Source organism: Phacochoerus africanus, chromosome 2, assembly GCF_016906955.1.
Source record: "Phacochoerus africanus isolate WHEZ1 chromosome 2, ROS_Pafr_v1, whole genome shotgun sequence".
Taxonomy (NCBI): domain Eukaryota; kingdom Metazoa; phylum Chordata; class Mammalia; order Artiodactyla; family Suidae; genus Phacochoerus; species Phacochoerus africanus.
This window is the reverse complement of record NC_062545.1, coordinates 268,795,740-268,818,262: the sequence shown is the minus strand read 5'-3', so window position 1 is coordinate 268,818,262 and position 22,523 is coordinate 268,795,740. Positions and strand designations below refer to the sequence as shown.

Genomic DNA, 22,523 nt, shown 5'->3' with positions numbered 1-22,523 from the left:
TTTGTTTTTTAGGGCCCCATTCGCGGCATATGGAGGTTCCCAGGCTAGGGGTTGAATCAGAGCTGTAGCTGCTGGCCTACACCACAGCCACAGCCATGGCAACATCAGACCTGAGCCGTGTCTGCCATCTACACCACAGCTCACTGCAACGCCGGATCCTTAACCTGCTGAGTGAGGCCAGGGATCGAACCTGCAACCTCATGGTTCCTAGTTGCCATGATGGGAAATCCTAGACTGTATTCTAAAATAAATTTCTAGAAGTGGAATTGCTGGGTCAGAGATACGCACATTTAACATTTTGATGCATATTGTCAAAATTGTCCTTGAGAAGGATTGCACTAAGTTGTACTACCATCAATAGTGTATGAACAGTGTAGCATGGTAGTAAATGATTGGGTAGTGTTCTGCTGTATAGCTTTATTGGCTAACATTGAACAGTTACTGCATTAAACATTCTTGTGCATTCATTTCTTCATATTTGTCTTCTTATATCTTAGAATTAGTTTCCTGGAAGTAGAATTTCTGGGTCAGTTTTTAAGGATTTCGTTAACTTGCCAAAAATGTCTGATTCTTTACGTTTTAGGGCTGCACCTGCAGCATATGGAAGTTCCCAGGCTAGGGGTTGAATTGGAGCTGCAGCTGCTGGCCTGCACCACAGTCACAGCTACATGGGATCCAAGCCGTGTCTGTGATCTGCACCACGGCTCACAGCAATGCTGGATCCCCAGCCCACTGAGTGAGGCCAGGGATAGAACCCGCATCCTCATGGATCCCAGTTGGGTTTGTTAACTGCTGAGCCACGAAGGGAACTCCCCCAGACTCTTTTAAAGGCATTAAACAGAGATTATGTTGTAGCTTGGAACGGAATTAACTGGTAATTACTGATTTAATCTGAACAATCTGTTTGGCAGGCAGTTGGTGTAGTGGATCAGGCATTGGACTAGGGTGGGAGTGGTGGGCCTGGTGATTGTGGCTTCTTAGCTGAGGGATCTAAGCTTGACCCTGCTGCTGGCTCATGTGGCCTAGGACCACTTTCTTCCCTCTTCTGGGCCTCTGTTCTCTCTTAAGGCTGCTTCTAAAATCCTTTCCTGCTCTTTATTTTTTCACTTGTAAATGAAAGATTTGAAGTAATTAATTGGTAATCAGGGGACGTGGGAATTACTGGACTTGATTTGAAGTACTTCCTGATGGGTAGCTATTGTGTCAGACAATCTAAAATTATGACTTTGGTTCTTGTGTTAATTTATTTATATCAGTTTTAATGCTTATATCATCAGGCAAATTCACCATGGATTGGTTTCGTTTTTCTTCCCCCAAAGCTGAAGGCTCACAGTGGAGAACTTTAGATCCAGCCTGTTTATCTAGCATAGCAGTTCTACTGGTAAAAAATTGAACCAAATACAGGGAAATCAATGTAGAGAAGTGGAAAACCAACCAAGTAGAAGGTCCAAAGGAACAAATACCTCTAGAATTCATATCTGTCATAATTTTGTGGATTTACTCGAGGGAAAGGTGTTTTGACACTAGCCGTTTTCCTGTGAGTTTAGGGGTGAGGTTAATAATGTGAACAGCTTTGGTTTAGCAACTCCTCATTGTTGACTTGGAAGGGACCTTATCTGCTAACCCACAAAGAGGTATGACGGGAGGGTACTGATGCTCTTGGGGTAAGCCAGGCTTGGCTCTGTGAGTTCTGGATGTCTTTGGGTTGGTTTTCTCTTCTCTACAGGGAGATTGTAGTGGCCTCTTTTAAAGGAGGCTGTGAGACGAAGATGATATAAAGTACCTCACACGATTTACACTTTTTATTGGTGAATAGTAGATGTTCAAGTGTGTTTGCTCCATTTCCTATTTTTTTCCCATCAGAACAGTAACTCCTTAGTGAAGCAGTAGTAATATAAGAAAAGCTTTCTGTTGTCTGACTCCTCATAACAGCTTTTGGTTAAGTTATCGTGATGCAATGTAGACTCATTTTTTTTTTCTTATGCATGCTCTGATCACCAGGTATCAAGGTTACATTGGTGCAGCCCTAGTTTTGGGGGGAGTAGATGTTACTGGACCTCACCTCTACAGCATCTATCCTCACGGATCAACTGATAAGTTGCCTTATGTCACCATGGGTGAGTGTAACATTTCCCTACTGTTTGAGCATCCTCTTATGTAGCGCAGTGGTCTCTTAGAGATCTAGTCTATTTCCGGCTAGCAGAGGCAGTGCAATACGCTGCTATGATTACTTCTGCAAATACTGACTGAGTTCCTCCTAGGAATTAGGCCCTGTTCTCTGTGCATGGGATACAGCTGTGAACAACATTTAGTTAACAGAGATTCTTGTCTACAAGGAGTTTGTACTTTAGTGGGGGTTGGCAGACAATAACAACTATTATAAATACATTTATAATATGTTAGAAAGTGATAAATCCTAGGAGGAAAAATGAATGCAGGTGATCCTATACTACAGTTACGCAAAATACTAACTTTGGGGGAAACTGAGGCAAGGGTGTATTAAAAATTTGTATTATTTCTTTCATCTGCGTGTGAATTTACAGTTATCTCAAAATAAAAAATTAAACATGGGAGTTCCCATGCATGGCTCAGCGGAAACGAATCTGACTAGTATCCATAAGGATGCGGATTGGATCCCTGGCCTTGTTCAGTGGGTTAAGGACCCAGCATTGCTGTGAGCTGTGGTGTAGGCAGGCAGCTGCAGCTCCAGTTCGACCCCTAGCCTGGGAACCTCCATGTGCCACAGGTGCGGCCCTAAAAAAAAAAAAAAAAAAAAAAATTAATGCCCACGTAAGAGGACTTGAGAGTGTGGGGGCTGGAAGGCAGATTGTGGTGCTGAACAGGAAGGTCAAGGTAGGCTCATGAAGAAGGTGAGGTTTGAGTGGCAGAGGGAAGGCTAGAGAGGACCCTCACTGTGCAAGCAGGCCTGGTACATGCAGATGTTTTTTTTTTTAAGCTAGAGTGACCAGAGGGACCTGACCAGAGGGACTGGAGTCCCTCTTTACCACTTTATCTCTGAGAGATCCTGGGCATTTACTTCCTCTCTGAACCTTGATTGCTTCACCTGCGAAATGGCATCAGTCATACCCACCGTACATCCCCTGGTATAATGGTTAGAAATAATGTGTATTAAGCTCCTGGTCCAGCGCCTGGCCTATAAGTAGTCATTGTGCTTTTTAGATCAGCCTTGTACATTTGTATTTTAGCTCTAAATGCTAGATAAGAGTATTTTTTAAATGACCAAAAAAAGTGATAAAATTATATTGAGAAGAATTGATACTTTCAAGTTCAACTTCCGTGTTAAGTTTCTGGGTGAAGTTGTGTATGTCCAGAAATTCAAACAGGTCATGTGTAGGTGGCCTTTTTCCAGCTATTGCTTACCTTTTTTATTTTTGGCTGCACCCACAGCACATGGAAGTTCCCAGGCCAGTGATCAGGTCCCAGCTGCAGCTGTGACCTCTGCCACCGCCACAGCAATGCCAGGTCCTTAACCTGCTGCACCACAGCAGGAGCTCTCAACCTCTTACATTTTTTGTCTTGGGATCTTGGCTCTGCAGAGCCAGGAATAACTGCTGCCTTGAATAGTTTGGAAATTGCTAGTTGGAGACTTCGTGACACCATTCCATGTAATACACAAGCTTCTTCGGAGATTTGTGTACAGCAGATGTTCCCTGTTTGTGAGAATGATTTCCCCTAGATACCATATGGAGAAAAATTATTTTAAAATGAATATATAGTAATTTTAGAATTGTTCTGAATTGCTTTGTTCCACTGTATTTGTTATCTCCATCAAAGTACTGCTTTTTGTTTGTTTTGTTTTGCTTTTTGGTCACAGCTGCAGCATGCGAAAGTTTCTGGGCCAGGGATTAAACCTGTGCCACGGCAGTGACCCAGGCCGCTGCAGTAACAATACCAGATCCCTAACCCATTGTACCACAAGAGAACTCCTGAAAGTACAGTTTTTATGTCTTCCCATCTCATGTCTTTAAATAGGAATAAAGGCGGAATGGCCTTTTCTCTTAAGTAGTTAATATTCCTTTTTTTAACTTAAAAAATTTCGTATTTGCAGGAAAGTAGCAGTAATGTACAATGAACAGTCTTGTGTACCCTTTACTCATGTATGTTGATTGTTAACATTTTACCACATTTTTGCTTGCTCTCTCATACGTTATTAAATTTTTGTATATGGAACAATTTAAGAGTAAATAGCAGATACCATAACCCTCCACCTCTAAACCCTTTAGGATATTCTCTTGTATTACCTTGATAAAAATCATCAAAATCAGGAAATTTAACTTTATTTCTTTATTTTTGTCTTTTGTCTTTTTAGGGCTGCTCCCATGGCATACGGTTCCCAGGCTAGGGGTCAAATTGGAGCTGTAGCTGCCGGCCTACACCACAGCCACAGCGACGGCAGGTCTGAGCCACGTCTGCGACCTACACCACAGCTCACGGCAATGCCCGATCCTTAACCCAATGAGCAAGGCCAGGAATTGAAATGCAACCTCATGGTTTCCAGTCAGATTTGTTAACCATTGCACCACCATGGGAACTCCTTTTTTGCTTTCAAATGGTAGTAATTTGCCTTAGTATTATCCTGAATTTAGGAAAAGTTGCTCAAAGTGAGTAAAGCAGATTTGTGTCTGGTGCTTCATTCCTGTACCTCTGCTTTGTGCTCTGCCCTGGGGGACAGTGGTCTTGCTTCCCTCCAAGTCCAGTGTTAGTCCAGGGTGATGGCTCCACAGCTTTGAGTTCATAGCGCACTTCTGTTTAGAAATCAGCGCTCTATGCAGTCTGGTTTTAATTCTATGAAAGGTTAGGAAGATTAAGACGAGCAAGACTCAGTAACACCTGATTTTAATACACAAGTAAATTGTTGCTTTGAGGTTTAGTTTGACTGTTCATGTGTTCATTTATTAGCTGTTTCTTGAGTGCCTTTTGTGTAAAAGTACCGTAGCAAACTCTACAGATAGAGGTGAATGTCCAGATCCTTGGTTTCTGCACATTCACACTGTAACGGTGGAGACAGATGTATAAACTGACAAGGGCAGCAGGTACAAAGGCCAGTGGAGGCCCAAGGTAAAAGGGATCACAACTAAACTGAAAGATTTCAGGAAATCCTTCATTCACTTCCTCTGAGCTGAGTCTCGAAGGAAGGATAAGTTACTTTATTCATTTCTCATTTATTTAGCATCTTCTATGTGCTAGGGCCCGTGCTAGGCACAGGGAATATAGTGGTCAGCATAGTGCCTGTCCTCAGAGATGAGAGCCTCATGGGGGAGACAGGAATTAAACAAGTAAATACACATCAGTCTAAAAGAATGCACTGTGCTAAGAGTCCTGGAGGGAAAGGACAGTAATAAGAGAAATAGCAGGAAGGAGTATATGGATAATGGGTATTGGGAAAGTCCTTCATGGGCAAGTGACATGAGAACATTATCTTTTATTTTTTTATTTTTATTTTTTGCTTTTTGTCTTTTTGGGGCTGCACTCGTGACATATGGAATTTCCCAGGCTAGGGGTCCAATCGGAGCTGTAGCTGCCGGCCTACACCATAGCCACAGCAACTCAAGATCTGAGCCGCGTCTGTGACCTACACCACAGCTCATGGCAACGCTGGATCCTTAACCCGCTGAGCAAGGCCAGGGATCAAACCCGCATCCTCATGGATCCTAATGGGGTGTTAACCACCGAGCCACGACGGGAACGCCTTTTTTTTGGGGGGGTCTTTTTAGAGCCACACCTATGGCATACGGAGGTTCCCACGCTAGGGGTTGAATTGGAGCTGCAGCTGCCAGCCTCTTTGACAGCCACAGCCACATGGGATCTGAGTTGTGTCTGTGACTTATACCGCAGCTTATGGCAACACTGAATCCTTAACCCACTAAGCGAGCCCAGGGATTGAACCTGTGTCCTCACGGATACTGGTCCGGCTCGTTTCCACTGAGCCTCCACGGGAACTCTCGAAAAAGTTTTTGTATCAGTGCTTGTAGATCAATATCAAATCTATAGTATAACCTTCATAGTATTACATTATATGAGTGTATCATGATTTAGTGACCCATTCTCCTGTTGATGAGTATTTTAGTTTTCAGATTTTGGTGTACTTATGTAAGTACATCAGATAAATTCCTAGTAGTGGAAATTCTGGGTTAGGGTGTGTGTGTGTGTGGATTGCTTGGAATTCTCTGTTGCAGGCAAGAGAATCGTTGGATGATTTAGGAAAGGAGGACTTAAAAAAAAAAAAAAGATAGGTAGGTGGCTCACTGAATGGTAGGGCAAGACTGGGTGTGAGGCCAAGAGCAGCATCAGAAATAATGCTGCGGGAGTTCCCGTCGTGGCGCAGTGGTTAACGAATCCGACTAGGAACCATGAGGTTGCGGGTTCGGTCCCTGCCCTTGCTCAGCGGGTTAACGATCCGGCGTTGCCGTGAGCTGTGGTGTAGGTTGCAGATGCGGCTCGGATCCTGCGTTGCTGTGGCTCTGGTGTAGGCCAGTGGCTACAGCTCCAATTAGACCCCTAGCCTGGGCACCTCCATATGCCGCGGGAGTGGTCCAAGAAATAGCAACAGCAACAACAACAACAACTACAACAACAAAAGACAAAAAAAAAAGACAAAAAAAAAAAGAAATAATGCTGCGGACAGGGCAGAATGCTGCTGGCTGTACTGGAGCAGGGCCCTGGCTTGCTGCTCGCTCTGCTGCTCAGGCCACCTCTCCTGGAACTGAGTCTTCTTGCCATTGCCTTCCCTGTCATTTCCTTATATGGAAGGGTGGGTGCTTGACTGGGGATGATTGATGAAACTCCCACATCCATTCATAAGGTGGTGGGCTTCCCCAGACGTAGAAAGGAAGTATAGCCACTGGGCAGCCCCCCAAAGTGACAAATGACTGGCTGTACAGTGTGTCTTACCTTTTGAGAGCTGTTGCCAAATTGCCCTCCGCAAAGATTGCACTGGTTTATATTCTGCCAAGAGAACATGAGAATGCCTTTCTCTTACAACCTCACCTCCACTGGGCATTCTTGCCAGTCTGGGAGGTGAAAGATGGGAAAAAGTAACACTTAAGCTGATGATAAGTGGGCATTTGCCACCCTACTCCCTACCCCCAACGGAAGACTTTTCAGGCCCTGTGGTGCACAAGGACCAAGGACCTGAAAGGCCAGAGTTTGCTGAATGGGGGAGGCAAGTCTAGGGGGTGGGGGCAGTGTTCCGTGCTGGGGGCACAGCAGAAGCAATGACATAGAGGGACGAAGATGTATGGATGTTCAGGAGGGTGGAGCAGAGGCAAGACTGGAAAGCTAGGCTGAGAGAGCCCGGGTGATAACGGCAGAGTTGTTTGCTTTTGTTCTGGAGGTTCCCACCTACTGTTTTCAAGCCGGGGTGATAGGCTAAGACTCACTTGTTGGAGCCTCCTGACAGCTGTGGGAAGGGGGATTGGCATGGGGGTAGTCAGGAGGCAGAGAGGGACATTGCACCTGGCTAGAAATGTTGAGGAGTGGATGGGCCCGTTGGCATAGGGGTGTCCTGGTCGTCAGAGGGCACTCAGCCCGGGTTTCTGATCCGTCCTCCCCTGTCGACTTCCCCAGTGCCAGTTCCTTCCTGGCTCTTGAGCGCACTGTTGCAGTAGCTCCTGCACTGGGGTCACCTCCCTCTTGGTCCAGCTCTGAGACCCTTTTCTCCATTTCAGTTCCTCCTTCTCCTGTACCCTAGGCTCTGTGGCAACAGGCCCCTCGCCCTCCCCTGAACTGGCTTTCACACCCCACTCCTGCCGAGCTGCCTCCCTTCAGAACTGTGTTTTCTGCTTGGAGTGTTCCTACTTGTCATCCAAGGTCTAGCCCAGAAGCCATTCCCTCGTGACCGCCTCAGGCTGTTAGCAAGTCCCTCTCCCGGCATTTGGTGTGAAACTTGGTTCTAGGATTTCAGCCTTGTCCACATTTCTGCTTTCCCCGGCCCTTGTCCTTTCTGCCCCTCCACAAATCTGAGATCTCTATCAGTAGAATCTGTGTCTTACTCCCAGAGATTCACGGAGTCCTTTGTGACTCAGGGTATTTTTGAAGGTGAATTAATTTTCTGATTTTCCTAACTTGCTTGTGCCAAAAAATATGTGAAACCTAAACTGCTGTTTATTGTTTGTGACCCAGCAGTTTACAATACCCGTGGAACAGAGTTGGTTTAGATTGTGTGATTGTGTTCCATTTGTGTGACCCCCAGTTGAGCCATAAGAGAACAGCACAAAGCATTGTATATGTGATAGGTCCTTTTTTTTTTTTTTTTTTTTTTTTTAAAGCTTAGAATTATTTTACATTTAAAACAAATTTGGCAGTATTTGCTGGTGCTGTCACATTATTTTCAATGGAAATTCTATGCAAGGGATGCTGTCCTTGCCATTTTATTGATGAGAAACCTGGAACTTAGTTTAGTAACCTGCCTGTTACTGTTGTGCCTGTAAGTGGCAAAGCTGGGATTTGAACCCTTGTCTTTCAGCTCAAGCGAGCCCTAGCTCATCGCAGCTGCTTTGATTTTTATCATCTTACAGATGTTACTTTGTTAAGTTATTAAGCCTTGCTTCTGAATTCTAAAAATATTTATACAAATTCCCGAGGGGCACTTATTTGTTTGGCATATTTTTGACTGCTCTTTGTGCAGATTTTCTATCCTGCATGTTAAAAACAGTATTTACTGAAACAGCTTTATAGTATCAAAGGAGATTTTAGAAAATTATACACAGTTCTGCCTCCTGAAGACAACACGATTTTTGTATTTTGTTTCTTTCTAATCTAAGTCTGTTGTGAAGAGGAGCCCTTTTATCAGAGAATGTGAAGTAAAATACAGTTTTTGTGCTGCCCTGGTTTTGTCTCTGTCATTCTTTGAGTTTCTTTTAGCCATTGTTCACTTGGGAGCAGGGCTTGATGCCTCTCTCCCAGTGGTGGGAGTTGTGCTGGGCTGCCTTTCTTCCCCATGAAGGAGTTCTGGCTTCCCGTGCTGGAGGTGGCTTTTCTTTCTCTCCCCCGCCCCCCCCTTTTTTTTAATTTTTGTCCAGGGTGGTGGTGGCGGTGTGTGTGGGGAGAGCTGGATATTGAGAGAGAACCTGAGAAGTGCCAACATTTGGTGGTTTTTGTTCTAATTCAGGTGACTTATTTTGGGTGAACTACAAACCAAACCTCCAACTATAGATAAAATAGAGGCCCTCGGAACTGAAATGGGCCCAGAACATTCACATTCCCTGTGGGATTGAGACTTTCTGTTAAGTGTGGCACAAGTGAGAAAATGAATATTTAATGTAAATTCTCATGTTTTAGTGCAATTAGGAGTTTTTTAGTATGAGAAATAAAAACAAAACTCTGTAATGAATCTCCCCCCCCCCCCCCGAGTGATTTGACAGTAAGAGCTGGAAGCTACAAATTACCCATAAGACAAGGGTGTCTAAATTTTGTCTACCCATGGGCCTGTGTTGGCCATTAGCCAGGTGCCCGAAGGCTACTCTTAATTTACATAGAATTGAAGACACCTGTCTTGTCTTGCGCGTCTCTAACCTGCTGGCACAGCTCCTTGAGCACAGGGGGCCAGGGGCCTCCTCGCTGAGGGCGTGGCTTCCTGACGGTTTGCTTGAGAGAGGAATGTATCACACTCCTCCTGGTGTGGCCCTCAGATGGCTTCTGTCCTAAAACCTCCTTGTGGATGGGATGTTGACCATGATGACAGCATTGTTCGTCTTTGGAGCAGCTTTGCTGCAGCGCCAGCAGCTGTCGTGTGGTGCTTTACTGGTCTGATCTGCACCGAGGTGCGGTGGGGGCTATCATCCCATCTTAGGGGTGAGGGAATTGAGGCGCAGGGAGGTGCGCGATCTCGCCCTGTGGCTTTCCCCCCTTGACTTTGTTATTGCTGTGACTCGTGTGTGGCATGTGGCCCAGACCAAATGTGATTTGGTCCATTCTCAAAAAAGAAGAACCCCTTAGGTTTCATTTAATTATTTCTTTTTTAAGAAAATAATTTGCCGGAGGCTGCAGGTGATGGATTAGTGTGATGGCATAAAGCCGGGCAAGGCTCTGAGTTTTATTTATTAAGAAAGGGAAAAGGGTTATGAAGTTTTTTTTTTTTTTAATAGACAAAATGTGGGCTCTTTTAATTCTCAGATTAATTAGCTTATTCTTTTAACTTGCCAGCTTTTCTTTATTAGGCAAACTGAAGTAGTGTCAGGAGAAGCTCGGGGACCATCTTTTGCTATTAGTTTGGCAGTGTTCCTTGTAGCAGCATTGGCAATGTATATAAAATTTTTATTTTGCCCACTTATTCACACAGAGAATTAATATGAATGAAATTTCAAGCACGACATTCCTGGCAATGAGGCCCTTGGACAATTTAGGAATACTAACTTAAGGAATAAACATTGATATGCACCATTAGGGAAGGCTTGGGGTCATTGTCAGGGCCGTCCAGGTAAAACTCTATCTCCAGATAAACTGGTTATACAATCTCCTAATTACTGGAATGTACCTCTTAAGTCCCAGTTTACAGAGCCCCCTAGCAATTAGAAAGATTCGGGACAGAGGAGTAAACATACCAGGCATCTCACCTTGTGGGCAAAGACTTGTCTCAGAATTAAGTTGGAACTTGGGAGCATCAGTAGGGAATTCAGACCTGCCATTTTCTCCATATTTTTTATACTAAAGTACAACCTTTGTGCAGACATTTTGTTAGCTCCGCATGACTTGATTTAAAAATTTTTCTGAGCTGGATCAAATTAGTGTGCTACAAGGTGGCAAGTATTTCTTCCACGTCCATTTCCAACTCTGAAATCAGGTGTGAACTGAACAGCACTCTGTTTGGTTCGTAAGTGCGTGTAAGAAGCCTTCGCAAAGGGCGCACGACCTCGTCGCTCTGCTGTTGCGGGAATTCTCTTTCCTGACCGGGGTGGGCTGGGAGACTCTGTGCGGGGTTCTCCAAGTATGTGTCTCCATCAGAACTAGCGTGAGTCTCCGCCCCTGCTCTCTGTGGGTCAGGGGCCGTGCAGTGGTGGGAACCCCGTTCTGGTGGAAGCTTTGTCCATCCAGAGCCGGCTCTTTTGTAACCACCTGATGTATTAACCTGGACGTCTAGAGAAAGAGAGAGAAGCCCTGGCCTCAGTCCCAGCCCTGCTTGACCACCTAAACTCTCTGAGCCTCAAATCCCTCATTTCTAAAAAGAAACAGTGTTTTTTTGTTTTGTTTTGTTTTCTTTTTTTACCTGAAGGTCACAAGGTCATTGAGAGGCTGCGTTGTCAGGTGTGTGAACACACTCTGTGAAAACACCGTGTGCTTTTTCCCTGGGCGTATGTTGCTCTGGCTTCATTTTTTAATTTTTGAGGTAGGGTGGGTGCTGAAAAGAGCTGGTCTTTGCAGTCAGGCTGGTTCAGATCTAAGTCCAGCATGTATTAGCTGTTTGACTGTGAGCGTTGATTTCTCTTTCAGGAGAATGCGTATCTGTTCCATGGGAAATGTGCAATGATTAAGAGAGATACCACATGTAAAAATCTTTGTGTGTAGAACATCGTAGATGTTTGGTGCATGGTGTTTTGATAATTTCAGTGCTGACACATTCTGTGTGTGCAGTTCTGTGTACTAAGATTTCTCTGGCAGGTTCCCCTGCTTTGATTAGTATAAATAAGACGAATTTCAGAAGATTTAAAATGTGCGATGCATGGATTTTGTATCTTAAAATTTATACCACTATGGAATGCCAGGAATAAAGCAACTGGGAACCAAAAGCCCATGAAAGTTGGATTGCACATACTGATTCCTGGTTGTTGCAAAGGTGGTACCAAGCCAATAGATGGTGCCGTTATGTTAGGAAATGAGAAAACATTTACTTCCGCCATTCATCGTGTTGTTTCAGGGAATGTAATAGAGCCAGCCCTTGCCAATTCTTAATCTGTTCTAATTAGAGTGGACTTTGTTCTTGATTCTCTGTAAGAAATATTAAATGTTTCTCTTGTAGATAAACTAGTGAGATATTGAATTCATGCTAGGGTCTTCTTCCTCCTGTTTTTTTTTTTTTTTCCTGTTCTGACATTTTACCGTGAAGTCTTTTCTGACTTGAGCTCAACCTTTAATCTACAACTGGGGAAAAGTCCTTGCCAGGAGTATGTTTCAGAAGTTAAATGCAGTGCACATAGTTTCTAGTCCTTTGCCTTCAACCCTATTTCAGAGAGTGGGTCAGTTAGTTCCTCTTCACCTGCTTTTGTTTCAGAATTGACCTTACTACAAAATGTGCCTTTAGGAGCTCTGTTGTGATTGAGGATCCAGTGTTGTCATTGCAACAGCTTGGGTCACTGCTTTGGCAAGTGTTTGATCCCTGGCCTGGGAACTTCCATGTGCTGGGTGGGGGCAAAAAAAGTGCCTTTATATTCTTTTTTTTTTTTGGTCTTTTTAGGGCTGCACTCGCTGCACATGGAAATTCCCAGGCTAGGGGTCTAATCGAGCTGTAGTCACCGACCTGCACAAGAGCCACAGCAACTCAGGATCCAAGCCACATTTTTGACTTACACCACAGCTCACGGCAACCCCAGATCCTTAACCCACTGAGCAAGGCCAGAGATTGAACCCTCATCCTCATGGATGCTAGTTGGGTTCATTCGCCACTGAGCCACGACGGGAACTCTGAAAGTGCCTTTATATTCTTGATTCTTGTAACCTAGTGCTTTACTGCTTGAAAATCTTTTACTTTCTTCTTCTTCTTTTTTTTTTTCCTCTTTTTTGGCTATACTCTTGGCATGCAGAAATTCCTAGGCCAGGGATCGAACCCGACCTGTTGCAGTGACAATGCCGGATCCTTAACCCGTTGAGCCACAAGACAACTCCAGTCTTGTGCTTTCTTATTGGACATAACCAACTGGAGAGTCGTTTTATGCATCAGAAGACTTTTCATATGGTGGTCGTAGAACTAGGAATTTGCTGGCAGCCAGATCTAGCATTGTTAGCTGTGTGGTTTTGTTTAGATTCCTTTACCTCTCTGGTCTTAGTTTTTTTTTTTTTTTTTTCCCCCTGTCTATAAAAGGAGATAATACTATCTAGTCCACAGATGAATAAAGTGAAAACTATATGTAACAGTGCTTTTGTACATTTTTTTCAGTAAGTAGGATTTATTGCTTGCATATAGGCTCTGTGGACAAGATAAACCTTTACTTAAAATTAAGACCAGATGTGTTTTTTATAAATTTTAAACTCTGTGATCCTTTGTCCTTGAGGGTTGAGGGACAGGAAAACCTGGAAAAGGCCTGCAAAGTGGATTAGCTTGCAATTTGGGAAGTTATTTTGAAATGTGGACCAGAATAAAGGGTGCCTTTGAGGAGTTCCCTTTGTGGCTCAGCGGTTAATGAGCCCAGCTGGGATCCATGAGGATGTGGGTGCAGTCCCTGGCCTTGCTCAGAGAGTTAAGGATCCGGCGCTGCCGTGAGCTGTGGTGTAGGTTGCAGACTAGGCTCGGATCCTGCGTTGCATGGCTGTGGCTATGGCATAGGCTGGCTGCCACAGATCCAATTGGACCCCTAGCTTGGGAACCTCCATATGCCTTGGGTGCAGCCCTAAAATAACAACAACAAAAAAAGGGTGCTTTTGAAAGACCTGTCAGCTCAGATTGCCTTGATCCTGCAGCAGCAGAGAGAAGTGTGCACGCACGCTCCACAGAGGGCCCAGGGAGAGCTAGGTTCCTCGAGGGGCCTGATGATTGTGGGAGACTGATTAAGAGGCATTTTTCATCTTCCATCTTATCCTCCAAACATGGTGTTAGGTGACTCTTATGTTTGAAAGAGAATAGTTTTCTGTCCTCCTACTTTGTGGCATTTCATAAAATACATTCATAAAACACAGCTTTTACTTTTAGGCCTAGATGCCCCAAATGTTAGTCATTTCTTAAGAATAAGTGTTTGTAACCTGTCAGGTCAAGGAGATGTTGCATTTACAATTATAAGAAAAAATCCCTGTTCCCTTCCAGTGGTGTTTTAGATTATTTACTTAGTGTAAAATTTAACTCCTTTTTGACTATATTACATTTAGAAAAGCATCTGCATTTTTTGAGAAGTTAGTTTCTGAATGAAAATGTCGTCAGAAACATTTTAAAATGTTTAAAAATCTATTTCTTAGCAAATTAAATGGACTATTTGTTTTTATTCACTGGGAATAAAAGCTAGACTCTGACATTGAGGTACATTTGCTGATGAAAAGGAGGCATTCTTTCCCCTCACGAGGGGTTTAAATGTAATACTTGGTGCTTACTCAGGAGTGAAAACATCAAATTAAAGTGTTTATGCTGACAAAGGACAAATCTGGATTTCAGCAACCCATGCAAGATTGTCTGATTGCTTAGCCTGCCTTGCCTAGAAGCTCTTGGCCAACCAAGACTTATAATGAAATGCGTGCATACAATTAAACCATTTCCAGTCGGTGTCGGAGTTTTCCGAGCCCGAGAGGAGTTCCACTGCTCTCTAGTGGCTGGATGGGGTCCCCCGGCACCAACATTTGTTTTCTTTTCATAAATCAGCTCTTCACACATTGGCAGTGTTGGCCTCCAGAGTCCACACTAACACCAGGAGACCAGGCCCTGTAGACGGGAGCAGAGTGAAAAATGATCCCTGTCCTTGGGTCTGAGGAGAAACCAGATTTTTGTCCAGGATGAGTGGCCAGTTGACTAACAATGAGCAATTGTGAGTAAGCACTCTGTCAGGGAGAGCGGACACTGATGGATGAGAAAGTTCTCTGTGTTACTCTTTTATCGCTGCATACGTCTTACACCTTGGCAGTTCACGGTGGCAAACAGGTCCTTGGGTGGTTAAGATGGACCACTCCTTAGCAGAAGGAGCAGCTCCTTTCCTGAAAAGATCTGGTTAAATTGATTTGGGGAAAAAGCAGTAGAAATCCATTTCCTGCTGCCTCTCAGAACTTCATGACTTTGAGAAAAGAAATTTTAAGGACCTCTATTTCTGTTAAAGCTGCCAACCCTGAGACTTGTTGAGAATGATTGTATAAAAGAGCCCCTGGAGGACTGGGACCTGTTACTGAACACAAGTTCGTGTGCCTGAAGCACAGACCAGACCAAAACGTCAGAGTCTGGAGCAGAGAGAGGTTCGTTGCAGGGCCATGCAGAGGAAACTTGAAACCCTGAACTCCCTGATGGTTTTCAGGCAGAGGGTTTTGTTTTTTGTTTTTTTGTTTTTTGCTTTTTAGGGCCATACCCAAGGCATATGGAGGTTCCCAGGCTAGGGGTCTAATCAGAGCTACAGCTGCCAGCCTACACCACAGCCACAGCAACCTGGGATCTTTAACCCACTGAGCAAGGCCAGGGAGCGAACCTGCAATCTCATAGTTCCTAGTTGGATTCGTTTCTGCTGTGCCACAATGGGAACCCCAGGGACAGTTTTTTATAGGCAAAATTTGGTGTGAGGGCTTCGGGGCATGTGACTTTCTTCTCATTAGTTGATGGTGAAGTAACAGGGTGATGTTTTAGGGATCTTGCGCTCAGCCTGAGGTTACCATTCTCTGTTAGTGTGAGGGCCTTAGTTCCTGCAGAACTCAAAGATAAGGTTTTGTATATCCTTTAAGGAGGAACCAGTGGCTCAGTGGTTAACAAATCTAACTAGGAACCATGAGATTGTGGGTTTGATCCCTGGCCTTGCTCAGTGGGTTAAGGATCCGGTGTTGCCGTGAGCTGTGGTGTAGGTTGCAGATGCGGCTCGGATCCTGCGTTGCTGTGGTTCTGGCGTAGGCCGGCGGCTATAGCTCCAATTGGACCCCTAGCCTGGGAACCTCCATAGGCTGCGGGAGCGGCCCAAGAAATGGCAAAAAGAAAAAAAAAAAAAAAAGGAGGAACCAGGATCCCGCTTTGATGCTGTTGCTTGATTGCTCCTCCTTTGTTTCTTCTTGCCTTTATTTCCCTGATTAGCAGATGTTTGAATCTGCTCTTTGGTATTCTGGAAGGTCTAGGAGGCTGAAGCCTTTACCCTGCAAATGAGAAATGGGACACGGGAAGATGTATCGTCCTCCCCTTTGTGCAGGGAGGTAGCCAGGGCAGTAGGGCTGCTGTTCTGCACTTTCTGGGGGCATCATTCACCTTGTGCTTGATGTGGTGGTGCCTCCTGGAGCAGCGTGGCAGCCTTGAGGGCTCAGAGGGCCTGAGTGATGTGCTGTGAGAAAACAGAGGAAACAGCGCCGTGCCTCATCCTGTGCATCTGTACATCGCAGTGGGCACTTGGGATGGTTTGTTTGAAGGAATGAGTGGAAAGTTGTCCTTTGGAAAGGTGCATGGGCTAAAGAGCCACAAGACCTAAGTTGGGATCTTGGTCCCCCTTATTGCCTTTGAATTAGCCACACCATGGTTTCTTTATCTGTAAAATGAGGAAATTTTACACCAGGATTTAGGGTCCTGGACCGGAAAGACTCTGAATAAATATTTTCTTGTCCCCAATCTGAGAATTTGTAAGCCTAGACCTTATTAGAAAAAGTGAATTTCTACCTGCTGGCTTTCGGGCCCTTCCTAGAGTGTGACTTAGAGCAGTGGGTTTTAGAAAATGACTTGTCTTTTATAGTTTCTTCAGCTTGTCTGATAACGTAGATATCCTAGAATTGCTAGGTTTGATTGCATACTTTAGTGAACTCTGACATATAAAAACAACATGTTTCATGTTTAAAAAAAATCCCATATCCTTAAGCCTTATTAATACAGGTGTTTTTTTAAATATAGAGCAAGTAAAAGCAGTATCTTAGTAAATTTTTCTTGATACATTTCAAATTTTGTCCTGAATTGTTTTGAGAAGTTAGGTTCAAATTGAACAACTAACGCTAATGTTGATAAACTAAAAGCAAAAACACCCTCAGAGGGTTTAGAAAATGGAGACTGTGTTCACTGTTTTATTTTATTGAGTGGGGCTATTAAAAAATAAATACTTGGAGGAGTTCCCGTTGTGGCTCAGTGGTTGGCGAATCCGACTGGGAACCATGGGGTTGTGGGTTCGATCCCTGGCCTTGCTCAGTGGGTTAAGGATCAGGCGTTGCTGTGAGCTGTGGTGTAGATTGCAGACGCAGCTCGGATCCTGTGTTGCTGTGGCTCTGGCGTAGGCTGGCGGCTATGGCTCCGATTCGGCCCCTAGCCTGGGAGCCTCCACATGCCATGGGAGGGCCCTAGAAAAGGCAAAAAAAAGACAAAATAAATAAATAAAAAATAAATAAATACTTGGATACTTGAATGGCATTGCTGAACAGTGAATGACATCTGTTTAGTCGTTTAAAGTGTTTAACTAAAATCCCAGTCTCATTTGAATTTCTAAGCAAAACGGCACAAATTAACTGTGTCCAGATGTGTGGAAACTGTTCTGCTGAAATGTGAGCAAAAAGTAAGTTAGAAAGCATGCTTTTGAGAGGTGGGGAGTTAAGAAAATAGAGCTGCTTCCATGCTTGCTTGCTAATCTTGATTTCAAGTGTTTACCTTTGTAGTTTAAGAGGCAGCACATGCAACAGAAGCAGTGCTGGACTCTTAAAATTTAGGATGATCAGGGCTGACATTCCCAGATGTGCTTCTTAGCAGCTGTGTGATCTGGACAAGTTCTTTATCTCCAAGATGGAATCTTCTCCTTCTATGAAATGGGACTGCACTTACCTGCTGTGTCTGAAGAGCAAACAGAACTCACGTGACTGTGCTTTGAAATTTTATAAACACCATGTGGACTATGTCTCTTGTGGTCTTTTCAGTAATTTGTTGCCACAGAGTAGACTTCTGGATAGGCGAGATTGGGCTTGGTGCTGACAGGCTCAAAGGACTTCGTTGTTAAGGTTATTTTACTTCTTTTAAAAAATTTTTGGTGCCTGTCCTAAGGAAGCCCTCCTAAGGTGGTAGAGAGACATGGTGTATTTATTTGTGATATTTGATGGCTGTTGTTCCTTGGGACTGTTGACTCATGTGTGGATTGACCTTCTGGCCCCTATATTCAGATTTCAGGAATAAGCTCCTTGCTGCTGCTCTTATACAGCAAGACTGTGGTGGCTGGCAGGGTCTTAGTCTCCCCCTGCCCCCCAATCCCTTCACAATGTTGAATTCTTATTTTCTCCAAGTGTATATTACTTTTTTTTTTTTTTCCTTTTTAGAGCTGCACCCACAGCATGTGGAGGTTCCCAGGCTAGGGGTCTAATCGGAGCTACAGCTGCCTGCATAAGCCATGGCAACGCAGGCTCCAAGCCGCGTCTGCGACCTACACCACAGCTCATGGCAACGCCGGATCCTTGACCCACTGAGCAAGGCCAGGGATCGAACCCACAACCTCATGGTTCCTAGCCGGATTTGTTTCCTCTGTGCCATGGTGGGAACTCCTCCAAGTGTATAGCTTAAAAAATTGTAAATAACGCATGATCTTCGAAGAAAAGAAAACACAGATAAAACAATATATAGCACCACCTACAAATAAGAATAGTTTAAAAAAACTTTCTTCCAGATTTGTGCAATATGTAGTATATAAGCATAGCTGTTAATTTTGCTTTGGAACATGGTTTTCCCTCAGCATATATTATATCATGGACGTCTTTCTTTGCCAAAAAAAAAAAAAGTCACGTTTAATGACCATATATACAGTATTTATTCTCCGTATCTCCTGATTGTTGGTGCTGGATCTTTACATCTACCTCCAGGGTTTTTTCTTTGTTGTTGTTATTTTTGTTTTTTTTTCCTAATTGAAACAATGATCATAATGTAATTTGGACACTAATCTATTTATTTCTTTAGAATATCACTCTAGCAGTAGAATTGCTGGCTTGTGTGTTTGTATAGCTTTGTGCTTTCTGATTGGTGTTTCTAAACTGCCCATTAAAAAAGTTCTATCCATCTGTGCTGCTGCAGGAGTATTAAATTGCCCTTTTTACTACATCGTTGTCAGCACTGGGTGCTAATCTAAAAGCCAAGAAAAAAATGGCTATTTCCTTTTTTTTTATTTTATTTTTTTGGTCTCTTTTCCTTTTCTAGGGCCGCTCCCGCAGCATATGGAGGTTCCCAGGCTAGGGGTCTAATCAGAGCTGTAGCCACTGGCCTACGCCAGAGCCACAGCAACTCGGGATCCAAGCCGCATCTGCAACCTACACCACAGCTCACGGCAACACCGGATCGTTAACCCACTGAGCAAGGGCAGGGACCGAACCCACAACCTCATGGTTCCTAGTCGGTTTCACTAACCACTGCGCCACAACAGGAACTCCACTGTTTCCTTTTTTGCCCCAGTCAAGGCATAAGGAAGTTCCCAGGCTAGAGATTGAATCTGAGCCACAGCTGCAACCTATGCCAGTCACCCGCCATTGTACCAGGCTGGGCATCAAACTCACATCTTGGCAGCTGTCTTAGCTGTGGTAGAGACAACCGCCAGATCCTTCACCCACTGTGCCACAGCAGAAATTAATGGCTGTTTAGTTTCAATTTGTATTTCTTTGATGACTAGTGAATTTGAACATTGTTTCTAAATGTATACATGTCTCAGCTCTGCCTGTTTTTTTTTTTTTTTTTTTTGTAAACTGCTGTGTCCTTTTTCCCTGTTGGTGTATTGGTGTTATTTATCTCTGAGCTCTTTTTAGTTATTAATGACCTGCATGTTGCACATATTTTTCTGAGTTTCAGGGCTTACATTTTACATTTGTTACAGGTGTTAGTCTTTTTTTTTTTTAGCCAGTGGTCTGTCATTAATAAGACAGTTCATTTTAGGAGTGCCTGGAGATGTGGCTTTTGTGGTGTTTGGGCCTGCGCCCCCCCCCCCCCTTGTCCCCAGTGTGGGTGCCCCTCAGAGTCATCTTGAAGGGCTGTGGGTGAGTCAGGCCCTGGCAGTCAGAGATGGGGAGCAGACCGTGCTTTCCGGGACTCACGGGGCTGTCTGTTGAATTCTTTTAATGAGCACTAAACCTGGACAGCCAGGGTGAGGTGGTGCCCTCCCAGGTGGCTGCAGTGGATAGGGGAGGGCAGAGCAGTTTCTGGGCCCCGTGGTGGAAAGAGGGCTGGGTTGAGTACCCGTCCCCCATCCCTGTCTCTTGCCAGTCTGGCTGCTGGGTGGTTTGGGAGTTGCTGGTGGTTGAGCAGCAGATATGTGTGGATGGCGGGAGTGAGCTTGGGGGAGGCGGGGGAGGCAGTGGATGCAGAGGTGAGTCAGAGGGTAACTTGGTAGCCATGACAGCATCTTGCGCAGCCGTCTCTAAATGCCGGTCACCGAATTGTACCTCGTTTTTCTGTTTTAAAGAGCTTTGTTCTGGGAGCAACACTGGCAACTCAGGAACTGTGGGTGGGCTGAAAAAGGCAGACTTGGTGGAGGTTGCTAAGGAGCAGCTACCTGGAAACTACTGATGAGACAGAGCTTTGGTAGAAAAGTGCAGAAATCCAACAAGGGCATTTCACTCCTGTGATACCATAGAGTTCAGACCAGACTAGGATGTATATAAATAGGATATGGTTTCGTGGGTTTCAAGCCTTTCTCCTTTCTGAAAATTGAACTTCCTTTACATTTGAGTTTGTCTTCTATTCAGCCTGGTGTGGTAAGTTAGGCAATAAATGTTCTCTTATACTTTACCAAGGCTTTTACTGCTGTTGTCACTCCTTCAGGGCCAGCTCAGTTTTCCCAGCTCCTACGTTTGGTCAGGTGTACTCACATCAGCCCTGTTCATTCAGTGCTTTGCCCTGTGCCAGAGCCTGCTGGCTATGGGGGATGCAGATGTGAAGGATGGGCAAGTTGGCAGGGAGAGCGATCAGCTCTCGTGGGGGTGCAGTGGTCAAGGAAGGCTTCTGGGAGGAAGTCAGCTGGAGTTCGACAGTTGACTAGGATTCCTGTGCACTGTCAGGAGGGCAAAGGTAGTAGCATGTGCCAAGGTGGGTTAGGCTGGAAATGGCCTGGGCATTTAGGAAATTATTGTTAGTTTGGTGTAGGTAAAATGTCAGGTGTGTGTATACTGGGGAGGAAGAGAGACTGAGGGACCAGAGACCTGTCATGGAAGGTCATGCATGTCTGCTCTGAACTTTATTGTGGCCCATAGAACTTTCTGCTTGAGAGAGTGACATAGGGTCACACCTGAGACGGGAATCCTGCCCTGTGCTTGTTAGTCCTCTAATCCTAGACATGAATGACATAACGTATGATGCGTGACCTTGGTGGGTGCTCAGACAGAATGCTCTCCTTCCTCCCCCTTGGCTGCCTCCTCTCTGCTATGAGAGAAATTCTTTGAGGGCAGGCCTCGTACTCCTTGCTCCTGGAGCTCATCCTGCCTTTGTGGGAAGTCTCTTCCCTCTGATACCCATTTCCTTCCCCTGACCTGCCTGCTGTTGAAAACAGCGGCCCCTGTCTCTTCTGTTTATTCTTTAATGGGAAGCCAGACCATTCAGTCTAAGGTGGCCTTGTCTTTGGAATAAAAAATCAGGGTAAATGTTCCTTCAGAGGATTTCTGCCTTGGTTTGGGGTATGAGTGCCAGATTAGTAGGTTAATGCTGAAATAATGAAATGGCTGAAAGCCTAAATTTGGTATATGGGGAAAATGGGATATGGTATTTAAATGTTTTGTGAGTGACATGGCTGCTGTAATAACTCAGAATTTTGTGGTTTATTGTATATAGTTTTAAGTGGCATTGGGACAATCTGGGAAACTTGAATGGAATTATTTTAAAAAGTCCTGTCTCATTGAGTTTACCGTCTTTTTTCTCTTCATCGGGCCACCTCCTTTTTCCTTTCCCCGGTTACATTGCCTTGAAGTTATGTGAGGATTGGCGTCTTGTTCTCATGCCATTTTAGATGATTGCAGTCATATTTGAAATTCTAACTTTGCTTTTCTAAATAATAGACACACATTCGGAGTTTACTAGAAACCTGTTGACGAAGTCAGTTGGACTCCATTTCCTAGCACTTCTGTGTATTTCTGAAAAGGGGGCGCCAAAGTCCTCCTTTCCTAAAAAGCTAGGAGCAGGAGCTAATTTGCAAGTGATTTAGAAATTGTTTTCAGGAGTTCTCATTGCTCAGTGGTAACGAATCCGACTAGGAACCATGAGGTTGCGGGTTTGATCCCTGCCCTTGCTCAGTGGGTTAAGGATCTGGCGTTGCCATGAACTGTGGTGTAGGCTGCAGACGCAGCTCGGATCCCGCGTTGCTGTGGCTTTGGTGTAGGCCAGTGGCTACAGCTCCATTTAGACCCCTAGCCTGGGAACCTCCATGTGCCGTGGGAGTGGCCCAAGAAATGGCAAAAAGACAAAAAAAAAATTGTTTTCAATGTTGAATTTCCCTTTTTTTCAAGTTTATTGGAGTCCACTTATCTTTGATCTCAGGGGAAGCAGAATCCGGCAGTTTAGCAAGCTCTTGTTTTCCAGAAAACTCCTCGACACTGTGCATGTGCGTGCGTGCAAGTTGGAGTGTGTTGGGGGTTGTGAGGTAAAAGGGGAAGCAGAAATATAATGTAATACGGACCCCTGTGTCCTTTCTTTGTTTACCTCTCCTATACCTTCCAGATCCTTAAAAAAAAAAAAAAAAAAAGAGTCACTGTCTCTGATAATAAGAGAA

The 22,523-nt window shown here is 44.5% G+C and overlaps 1 protein-coding gene across 1 annotated transcript in view; it reads left to right on the top strand.

Moving 5' to 3' along the window:
* PSMB7 (proteasome 20S subunit beta 7) overlaps positions 1–22,523 on the top strand; it is a 63,017-nt gene that overhangs the window by 9,027 nt on the left and 31,467 nt on the right. The window contains exon 5 of the mRNA XM_047768371.1: positions 2,002–2,117. Within this exon, the coding sequence (XP_047624327.1) occupies positions 2,002–2,117 (116 nt within the window). The remainder of the gene's footprint in view (positions 1–2,001; positions 2,118–22,523) is intronic.